This window comes from Eretmochelys imbricata, chromosome 2 (genome assembly GCF_965152235.1).
Source record: "Eretmochelys imbricata isolate rEreImb1 chromosome 2, rEreImb1.hap1, whole genome shotgun sequence".
NCBI lineage: Eukaryota > Metazoa > Chordata > Testudines > Cheloniidae > Eretmochelys > Eretmochelys imbricata.
In genome coordinates this window covers 227501095-227512592 of record NC_135573.1, presented here as the reverse complement: position 1 = coordinate 227512592, position 11498 = coordinate 227501095, and the positions used below count along the sequence as shown (strand labels likewise).

At 47.7% G+C, this 11498-nt stretch overlaps 1 protein-coding gene across 2 annotated transcripts in view; it reads left to right on the top strand.

Moving 5' to 3' along the window:
- The first annotated feature begins 270 nt into the window (after positions 1-270).
- Positions 271-11498, top strand: part of CROT (carnitine O-octanoyltransferase) — a 35120-nt gene continuing 23892 nt past the window's right edge. Inside the window, exons 1-2 of one of the 2 annotated variants that reach the window (XR_013344923.1) lie at positions 271-440; positions 2684-2807. Coding sequence is in view for 1 of the 2 variants with exons in the window: in XM_077808147.1 (XP_077664273.1) it covers positions 2693-2807 (115 nt within the window). In the remaining variant the exon portion in view is untranslated. The remainder of the gene's footprint in view (positions 441-2683; positions 2808-11498) is intronic. The other variant, XM_077808147.1, reaches the window with a different exon arrangement.

Genomic DNA, 11498 nt, shown 5'->3' with positions numbered 1-11498 from the left:
CACCGAAATGAATGCACTGACATTGTCATAAACAGGAACTCGTCTATGTTCATACTTCTCAAATCTATGATACTTTTTCAAATGCACGTATTTTATGATACAGTGTATATGCTTTTAAAGTGTGTATTAATGTTTCATTTTCAATTCAAATTTCCAATCACTAAACTGGCAACACTGCATGTTAGTTCACAAAACTTGGGCGGGGCTGGGGTACACACCCCACTGGGGGGAGGGGGGAGGGAAATCCCTGGGAGGGCGGCTTTGGGGAGAGGCGGCGGCGTTTCAGGGACCTTGCACGGGACGCGGTGCACAGCCCTGCCGCCCGCCCCGCCTAGGCTGAGCAGGGCGAGGCCCCGGCGGCGCTCGCTGCTCCTGCGCTCCGCGTCACTGTGCGGCTGCAGGGCGGCCGGGGCTGGAGGCGGCGGGCGCGCAGGGGCGAGGTGAGCTCGGGCCGTGGGCCCGCTGGGGCGGGAGGGACCCTTGCCCGGGGCCTGCGGCGCCAACCGGGCAGCGCCCAGAGTCCCGTTCGCAGTTCCCGCCGGCCGGGCTGTCCCGAGCCGGCGGCTGCTGCAGGGGAGCAAGGCCAGACCCCCCCTCGGGCCCGGCTGCCATCCGCAGCGCGGGATGGGCCCCGGGGAGGGAGCCTGGGGGGCCGAAAAGCCAGGGCCGGGGCGTAGCGAGCGGCCTGCACGTACTCACCCTTGAGCGCCGCGTGCCTGGGCCGGGGGGCCGGGCCCGAAACAACCGCTGGGGCAGAGCTCTTAGACACTCTCCCAGCGTGCCCTGGTCTCCCAGCACCTTGCCCACAGCTGCCCCCGCTAAACTACCCCAGGGCCGCTGGGACGGGGGAGCTGCGTGTGGCTCGCCACAGGCCCAGGAACACACTGAGTAATGCTAAAGTCCCCTCCCCGCTGCCAGTCTGCGTACCCCGTCCTGTGCCCAGGCTAGGCTGACGCGCCCTTGAGTGTGATTCCTTGGTTGTTCCGTGCTTAGGTGTGCCTGCTGTTTGCAGACTAGGACAAGGAGCAGGCCGCAGCCCCCTGCGCTTCACAGTCTAAGGCAGGGGTGGGCAAACTTTCTGGCCCGAGGGCCACATTGGGGTTGCGAAACTGTATGGAGGGCTGGGTAGGGAAGGCTGTGCCTCCCCAAAAAGCCTGGCCCCTGCCCCCTCCCACGACTGCCCCCTTCAGAACCCCCCAACCCATCCAATCCTCCCCCCCCAGCTCCTTGTCCCTTGACCGCCCCCTCCTGGGACCACTGCCTCCCGGGACCCCACCCCCTATCTACCCAACCCCTGCTCCTTGTCCCCTGAGTGCCCCCTGACCCCTATCCACACCCTCACCCCCTGAAAGCCCCCCCAGGACCCCACCCCATCCAACCCCCCATGTCCCCTGAGTGCCCTGCCCCCAGTCCACACCCCTGCCCCCTGACAGGCCCCCCCCAGGACTTCCACGCCTATCCAACTGCCCCCTGACTGCCCCCCAGGACACCCTGTCCCTTATCCAATCCCCCCCCTGCTGCTCAGAGCAGCAGGAGCTCCCAGCCCCGCTGGAGCCAGTCACACCGCCCACACTGCTGGGCAGGAGCAGCAGGCCAGAGTGCTGGTGTTGCTGCGTGGGAGGGGCCGGGGGCTAGTCTCCCCAGCTGGGAGCTCAGGGGCCCCGCAGGATGGTCCTGCGGGCCGGATGTGGCCCATGGGCTGTACTTTTCCCACCTCTGGTCTAAGGGCTTGTCTGCAGTTAAAAGACTGCAGCTGCCTGGCTGTAGCACTTCAGTGAAGACATTATTTATGCCCATGGGAGGGCCTCTCCCATCCACATAGGTAATCCACCCCCACCTTCCCAGAGTGGGTAGCTAAGTCCATGTGGGTGTAGCCCTCCCATTGGCATAGTGCTTTCTACACCCAGAGTTAGGTTGGTATAAATGCATCACTCGGGTGTGGAAAGTCCTAAGCAATGTAGCTATACAAACATAATTTGATAGTGTTGATCAAGCCGAAGTGTGACATAACACTATAATAAAGGAATTACAGTAGTACAAAGGTTATAGCAAAGAGGTATTTGTTATGTGCACATTTAAAAAAAAAAAATCTTCTTTTTAAAAAATCAAATATAAAATGTTATGGATGGTGTTTAGACTGTAAAACTGTAAAAATCAGTAATGAACAATTAATATCTGACTGTAAACAGACTAATATGAATTATGAACACAAAGGGTAAGTGCTAGATGCTTTCCATCTTTCCTGAAATACATTTCTAGCCTCTAAAATGTAACTGCTTACATATTTAATTACTGAAGCACCCACTGGACAATTCAGTACTCCTGAAAAGCAGAACAACGGGGCTCTGCGTTTGCGTTACTGAGATGTAACCAGAGGAACTGTAAACAGCCTCCAAGTAATAGATTCCCCATCTTGTTTTGGGCATTCCTCCCCCAATTCTGATTGTTGTGCCACCAAGAGACTTTTCTGGCTTTGTATCATTGTGTTGGTTGGTTTCTCTATTAGATATGTCCTGCCTTAGCGAAGGGAGCTGGGCTTGGTGACTTCTTCTAGGTCCCTACATTTCTGTAATTACGTTTTACAATATAAGAGGCAGAGAGCCAAGCAAAATAGATAAAAGTGGAGTGGGGATACGTAAGCATTCTATCTAAATCAGGCTTGATAAATATTATTTTGCTTCAGATCCACATCATGGAAAACCAAGTGTTTGAATCCTGTGAAGAAAGAACATTCCAGTACCAGAGTTCTCTTCCTTCGCTGCCAGTTCCTACTCTTGATGAATCTTTAAAGAGATACCTCGATGCAGGTATAGCTGTTATAGTCACTTAATAAACTTTTCTCTTTTAGAGAGGTCCAAAAATTGTTGGAAATAGGTGTTTGTTTATATGGGGATGCTGGACAAACAAAGGCAGCCACGAGCAAACAAAGATTTCAAGGCATTTTTCACATTTGTAAAAACAATTTTTTATTACTGTTGTTTATACAGCTCCAAAAGTCTGCTTGGGTCTTTTGAAAAATCTGACTTGGCAAGGCTCCTGCCCAAAAGAACTTACCATCTAGTAAACAAAATATCACAAAGGAAAAGGTGGCAGGGACAACACAAATATGAAGAAGCTCTTCTTTTGTTTTATGCCAAATGGAATTGGCTGATTCCTAAATCATAGGCTTCTATCATGTCAGACTCTTATATAGTAAACAAGTTGCAGATATAGGAATGAGCTGTCTATATGTGGTTTCTTTCTAAATAATTCTGTCCTTTAAATCACTCCCAGAATTCTGAGACTTCTGAATTTTTCCTTGCAACCTTTGTAACTACTTCAATTTCTCTTGCTAACCCACCTGTAATGGAAAAACTTTACTCAAGCAACTACCTTGGAGGTGGGGCTATGACAGCTATACCCAGCCAGAAACAAACATTATGCCATAATTCCTACATCCACAGAGGGATCAAGTACTGCGGCACTGAGCATTGCAAAGCCTAACTTTTAGACACCTAAAAAAAAAAAAAAAAAAAATCACAGGAACTACAGTGCAGTTCACAGAGCCTGAGTTAGGAGACTAGGTTCCCTATACAATGAATTGAGAAAGATAGACACCTTGCAATGGGATCCACAAAAACTAGCTAACAGGAGATGCCCCGTCTCTCTCAGGAAATAGGTGCCCCTCTGCAGCTTGGATTTAGGCAACTATTTCTACTTGTGATCCATGACTGGGAATCCTTCTCTTCAAGTCAGGTGGCTTAAACGTCAAAGCCAGAGGTGGGCAAACTATGGCCCGCGGGCCACATCTGGCCTGTGGGACCCTCCTGAGCTCCTGGCCTGGGAGGCTAGCCCGTGGCCCCTCCCCCGCTGACCTTCCTCCCATTCCTCCCCCCCCGCAGCCTCAGCTCCCTGTGCCGCTGGTGCAATGCTCTGCGTGGTGAGCTCTTGCCAGGCAGTGCAGCTGCAGAGCTGCAGCCTGACCCGGTGCTGTGCTGTGCAGTGGCATGGCTGGCTCCAGCAGGGCGGCACAGCTGCCTGTCCTGGTGCTCTGGGCGGCGCAGCTGTAGCACCGCCAGCCACTGGTGCTCCAGGCAGCGCGGTAAGGGGGCAGGGAACGGGGGGGTTGGATAGAGGTCAGGGGAGTTCAGGGTGGTGGTCAGGGGGCGTGGGTGTGGATAGGGGTTGGGGCGGTCAGGGGGCGGGGAACATGGGGGTTGAATGGGGACGGGGGTCTTGGGGCAGTCAGGAATGAGAGGGGGGGTTGGATGGGGCGGCGGGGGGCAGTCAGGGCTGGAGGGTCCAGGGGTAGTCAGGGGACAGGTAGGGGTGGATGGGGCAGGGGTCCCGGGGGGGCAGTCAGGAATGAGAGGGGGGGTTGGATGGGAGCGGGGGCCGGGCCACACCTGGCTGTTTGGGGACGCACAGCCTCCCTTAACCGGCCCTCCATACAATTTCGGAAACCCGATGTGGTCCTCAGGCCAAAAAGTTTGCCCGCCCCTAGTCATTTCTTGTGAGAATGAGTTAGGTACCTGCCTCCCTTACCCAAAATGGCTGGAGGAGGAGATGCCCACCTTATAACTTTTAGCCCAGTGGTTAGAGCACTCTCGTGGGATGTAGGAGAAACAGGTGGTTCAGCTTCCCCTCTGCTTGATGGAGAGAAAGGATTTGAACAGGGATCTCTCACACTTAGCTATGATATATTCTGGTATGGGTCTCCTTCAGTCTCTCCTGTTGAAGCTGTTCCACTTTGGATAAATAATTAGTCATTGGGTGAGAGAGAGAATGACATTCTAGCCTGGGTTGTGGGAGACCCAGAGTCCAGTTCCCTTGCTCCATTCACTCTTTCATTATTTATATACAGTAGAACAGCTGCAAAATAATGAGAGCAGTTGGAGTGGCCCCTGGGACTCCCACAACCCAAGCAGCTGCCCTAACCACTAGGCTATAGAGTCCTTCATTCTTTCTCCCCCCTCACCTCCGTGACTCTAAGTATTTATCCAAAATGAAACAGCTTCAACGGGAGACACTGAGAGACTATCCCATAGCTCAGTGGTTAGAACACTCTTCTGAGAAGTTTGGGAGGCCTTTGTTCAAGATGGCTGTTGAACCTGGGACTCCCTCATCCCAGGTGAACGCTGTATCCAGTGGCCTAAAGTTGTAAGGTGGGTGGTGATGGAACCACCTCCTCTGGTGGCTGGATTTGGAGTGGGACCTGATCTGGTAGGCGTTTTCTAAGCACACCTACTGGATTGGGGCCCTCGGATGAAATAGGCAGAAGCCTGCCTCACCTCCAGTTCATAGATTGCACTGGGGCTTTGGGAGGAGATAAGCATCTGCATGCCTAGAGTGAGGCAGCAGTGCATGTGCTCAGAGGCAGAAACTTAGGCACCTAAGGAACTTTTACATCAGAAATGTAGGCACCGAGCGAGGTTAGATGATAGCTGAACAAGAGTTTCGTGGATGCAGTGGTGCCTAAAACTCAGACTAAGGCCTCCATGTACCTTTGTGGATCTGTGCCCAAATCCCCAAACTCACTTTGCATCCAATTCTGCTCCCATTGAAATCAGTGGAAAAGTCCCAGTTGGTTTTGTGGTTGCAGGATCTTGCCCCTTATGGCTGTGTCTTCCCTGCATTGTTAGCTCAAGATATGAGTTTTGCCCCTAACCTGACTCCCATCCATATACACACACAAGTTTCTAGCTCCACTAAAGCAGTGCTTTAAGCCTGAACATGCTAACCTGTTGAGGTATGTTTACATTGTGTTGTGAACCCGAGACTGTAGGGCCCAGGCTTGTGGACTTGTTGTTTCCAAGCCTGTGCTTGAGTGTTCATGTTGTATTGTAACCTTGGTTTTACAATTGCTGGACCTGTGTCTCAGACATACTAACGCATCCAGACTGCACTACACAGACTTTCTGACTCTGGTCTGCGGCTTAAGCTACATCCACACTACAAAATGACAGGGGTTGGACCCAAGTCACAGCGGGACTCAGACTCTGACATAGTCCTCTAGCAGGGTCCTAGGACCCGAGCCAGATTGATTTGCATGTGAATAGAAGTGAGACTTGGGCTCAAACCTGAGTCAGAGCCTGGGGTTAGTATGCAGTGTAGAGACACTCACAGGGTATGTCTACACTGCAATAAAACACCTGTGGCTAGCCCATGTCAGCTGATTCAGGTTTCCCCTTCCCCTTCAGAGTCCCAGAGCCTGGGCTTGGAGCCTAAACCTCTACACTGCAATTTTATAGCCCCTCCAGCCTGAGTCAGATGACTTGGGGCAGCCACAGGTGTTTTATTGCAATATAAACATACTCTCAGAAGGTGGGCTGAAGTTAGAGTGCTTCTGATGCTCTAGCTCAGGGGTGGGCATTGGGCAAACTACAGCCCTTGGACTGGATCCAGCCCGTGAGCTGTTTTAAGCTGGCCTGCGAGCTCTCACTGGGGAGTGGAAGCTGGGGCTTGCCCCACTCCGGTGCTCCTTAGGGTCGGGGGCTACACCACACGGCTCCCAGAAGCGTGGCAGGGCCCCACTCTGGCGCTCCAGCCGGGTGCAGGGTCGGGGGCTGCTCCACGTGGCTCCTGGAAGCTGCAGCATGGCCTCGCTCCGGCTCCTACGTGCTCCAATGGCCCCCTCTGGCACTCCAATGGGAGCTATAGGGGTGGTGCCTGGGGATGGGGCAGCGTGCAGAGACACCTGGCCATGCCTCCATGTAGGAGCTGCAGAAGGGAGCCGCTTGAGGTAAGTGCCGTTCGGAGCCTGCACCCCTGAGCCTCTCCCCATGCCCCAGCCCCCTGCCCCAGCCCTGATCTCCCTCCAAACCCCTCGGTCCCAGCCCAGAGCACCCTCCTGCACCCCAAACCTCTCATCCCCAGCCCCACCCCAGAGTCCGCACCCCTACCCCAGTCCTGAGCCCCCTCCCGCATGCTGAACTCCTCATTTCTGGCCCCAGCCCAGAGCCTGCACCTCCAACCAGAGCCCTCACCCCCTCCCATACCCCAACCCCAATTTTGTGAGCAAAAGTTTGCCCACCCTACTCTAGCTTGTAAAGCAGTGGAAATGCAGCTGCTCAAGTTACAACTCATCAGCTGCTAATGCAATCATTCTACTAATCAAATCACTATGTAGCTCAAATGTTATTTTGTTGTGTGATCACCTTCACTTGAGCTAGGGTAGCTTGAGTGAAGTAACTTGAGTATACTAACTCAAGCTGACTGTTGCAATGAAGAGAAGCCCTACGTTGCTATGGTTAATTGAGGGTATATCTATACTACAAATGCTACAGCAGCACAGCTGCCGTGCTCCAGCTACACCACTGTAGTATATATAGACACTACTGCAATGTCACTGTAGTAAATCTACCCTATTGAGAGGTGATATTAGGTTGACAGAAGATTTCTTCCACCAATTTAGCTTAGTCTACAGTGGGGGATAGGGCAGCTTAACTACATCACATAGGGCGTGACATTTTTCACAGCCCTGAGTGATGTAGCTGGGCCTAGCTAAGGTCTAAGTCTAAGGCTATTATGTCACTCTTTTTGATGCAGAGCGCTAAATTAATGGGTATATTGTTTTTTTTTAAAAAAAAGTGTCTCAAACATTTATTTGTCGCAAAAATAACCCCACTTTATTTTCTATCTCTAGTGCAGTTGACTGGAATTAAAGATGTGCTGTGATTTTGTACAACTGAACTTTATAAATCAAACCTATCTCTCCAAATTAATAAATAAAGCATACCTGAATTAAAGCTCTGAGAGTTTTACACACTTTTGCTCTTGAACTGTACATGCAGCCCTGCATTTAACTTGGCAGGTCTCAACATTATTAATGAGGTTAGTTCAACTGTTTACCCTCACACCCACTCACTCACATAAATCCCAAAAGGTCAAACAACATAGGTATATTTATCAATCTAGTATAATAAGACTTCGAGAGAAAGATGCAGCTTAAGGTCCTGATCCTGCAATGAACTCCATGCACATATAGACATGGATCCTGGTCAATATGTGTAGTGTCCCTTTCTATGCTTGAGCTGCACAAAATGTGTGTCTGTTACAGCTCTCAGCTTGCAATCCTGGCTCTTTAGCTCTCAGGTCTGGAGGTAGGGTGGATACAAAAATTATAATTTTTTTTTATTTAATTTTCTTTTTAACAATAAACCTGTTTAAAATGAAATCTAAATTTAATACAAAATGTTAATGCCTATGCTACTTATAATCTTGTAAAACATTTCAAATAAAACATATATGCTGAATCCATAAGCCTCTATCAAAAACTTTGTGTTAAAGGCTCAAGGTTAGACTGTTTTTCTAATAAAGAATGAATCAGGGGGAAAATATTTAACTTTTGAAGTCAAGCTTTATGAATATGGCACAACAGGTCATGTGCTGCATTAGAGGCTTGTTTTGTTTAATAAAAATAAATTTTATGCTGTGTTGCGTGTTTAATTATATTCCACTTACCATCTTAATGCAGCTTGACACAAATCATGAGCAAAAAGTTATCTAGTAAATAAGTAATCTGTCATTTTCTATTTTCTAGCATACTAAAAATGTATAGTTTATAAGAATCTGAAAATACTAAGTTATGTCATTACTTCAATAAATGTATATAGTTATTGTGTACCCTCCTAGGTACCAAAAAGATGTACCAAATCTAGTCTAAAAGGCTCTATTTACTTGTAAATCAACATGTTTAATGGTTAGATTAACCAATGAGAATGCATCTTTCTTTAAAAAATAACTGAAGTACAAATGGAAGAGTTGATTAAAATGGAGTATTTAAATTTAGGCTTTCGTCATGGTGATTTAAATTGGTCCACCCTGTCTGGAAGTCCCCTATTCAATGCCTGGTATATTGACTGAGATGGCAGTTGTCACACAGGCAGGCTTCTATGCCTGCACAGATCCCCACTAAAGTCAATGCAAAAATTGAATTCAGTGGAACTCCTCACTGCTGAACTCACTGTAGGGTCAGGCTTTGAGGGAATACAATTTAGTAGATTTGTGAAACCTGATTTTTATTTCTGGATGAGTTGAAGTCTCCATTTTAGTACTGTGCCCAATGAGTTAAAAGATCTTAACTTCAAATTTATTGGAAACTATACTGGATTAAGTCTGTGTAGCCACACTGATGTTTTTATTAAGCAAAATTATGCTGGTGTAAAATATGTGGTGTTGGACTATACAAGGAATCAAACTCAAATATGGTCTTAAATAGTCATAAAATAAAAGGTAAGTGATTTTTTTTCTTTTTTTGGCAAAAATTCCATGTTTCTGGGTGTGTTGTGTATGCTCATCACAAAACCAGAGAGGAAAAAAGGAGCTTTAATCTCAGTCTGTCTACACTAGCACTTTTGTCAGTAAAACATTTGTCGGTCACGGGTGTGAAAAAATACCCCCCTGACCGACATAAATTTCACTGACAAAAGTGCTGGTGGGGACAGCGCTATGTCGGCGGTAGACACTCTTCTGCTGACATAGCCACCGCCGCTCATTGCGGGTAGTTTTTCCTCCTGGCATGGAGTGGCTACATGAAGTCTGTAGCATAGACACAGTCTTTGTAAACAAGAAGTTACTTTGGCAACACCATAAGAAATATATACATACACACAAAAGCACAGGCTCATGGTTAGCCAGATGGGATACCCAAGACTTGTGTTGTGTAGAACATCTAGTTTCTGTGAAAAACTTTGGCCGTGCTACATAAAAATCACCTTCTTAGATGTAGGGATAATTACTAAGGAGAGATCAGTTGTTACAATGGAAATCTGTCAGATCCCATGCTACTCAGTGCAAATTCCAAGATACCCAAAATATGATGATTGAGAAATATAATTCAGCAACCCATATGGATAGATGTTTGGAGAAAGACTCCATTAGACCAAAATCCTACCTTCTACCCCACACAAGGATTGACTTTTTTCCCTGTTGCTAGGAACATAGTCGAAAATTCAGTCTAATCGCACAAATAGATAAGTGTCAGCAGACCATTCACCACTGTTCTGTGCTCTAGAATAACTTGTTCACGAGACTATAAAGAATGAGCACTATACTCATAGGTTCTTTTCTGAAAACATCAAATGACAAACCAGATAAAGGAATATATTGTATAAAATATAAGTGAGGGTGTTACAACTCTGGGGTGGAAAGCCTACAAAACAAATATAAAAAGTTTTATATGAAGACATAATAATCCTTCCACACACATTGAAAATTTGAAAGCACCCAAAAAAAAAAACACCTAAATTATACAAAACTGAAAAAGAATGTCAGAAAAAGATATTGGACCCATGGAAACATTACAACTAGACTTAGTGTTTTTAAAGACCATTATAGCTATATTTCCATTAAACATATCTTATGAACATACAAGTAAACTTGGAAGAGTATTAACCAATATAAATGGTCATGCAATCTCAAGGGTAATACAGGGATCTTACTTACAAAAGCAGCAGCCTTGCCCAAAGTATTTCAGAAGTATTGAGCTACTAAATCAGGATAGCAGAGTTGGATATCACTTTGTACTCACTTCCCTCAGGTGTAAATGTCTACAAAAGGTGCAAAACATTGGAGAATCAGGCCCCTAGATTTTAACCAAGGAGGTTTTGTGATGAGCAGGAGATTATCAGGAACTTAAAGAAAGAGGTTATCTAATTTAATTAATTATAAAGCCTACGTATGGGTGCTAGGAGAGTATGAGCAAAAAAGATGGTCCCTGTCCCAGAGAGCTTTCCAGTCTGAGTATAATATCCAACAGATGATACAATACAAATGGAGGAGTACAAGAAAACAGTGAGATGGTATTGGTCAGCATAATAGGCAGTGGTCTCAGCACACCCGTTATCAAGTTTTTGTAGGCATCATGGCAAAGGAGAGTTTGAAGGAGGAATTTGAAGTAGGTAAGGAGGTAACTTTGCAGATGTTTACAGGGAGCTTCTTCCAAGCATGAGGGGCAGCAAGGGAGAAAACACTAAGGTGCTTGTTTGAAAATTTAACCAGGTGGCAATGGAGGTTGGCATCATTGCCCAATTGGAGGTAAGTATCTATCTAGAAAGTGAATTGAGAGATGACTGGTTGGTTGGGGCTAGACCAGTGGTGGGCAACCTGTGGCCCGCGGGCTGCATGTGGCCCATCAGGGTAATCCCCTGGCAGGCCGCAAGACAGTTGGCTTACATTGATCATTCACAGGCACGGCCGCCCGCAGCTCCCAGTGGCCACAATTTGCAATTCCCGGCCAATGGGAGCTGTGGGACGTGGTGGCCAGCAGATTACCCTGACGGGCTGCAGGTTGCCCACCACTGGGCTAGACCATGAAGGGCTTTGAAGGTGAAGATAAGTAGCTTATGTTTGATGCAATAATGTGATAGCTGTGTGTTTCTCAACTGTGTGGACTCACCCAATGTATTAGGCTGGTACTGTGCCCACAAACAAAGTAGAGAAAAGTTTAATTAGTGAATGAGTTCCATGGGAGCTGCAAAGTCACAGAACTCCATAGTATCTACCAGCTTAGATCCTAA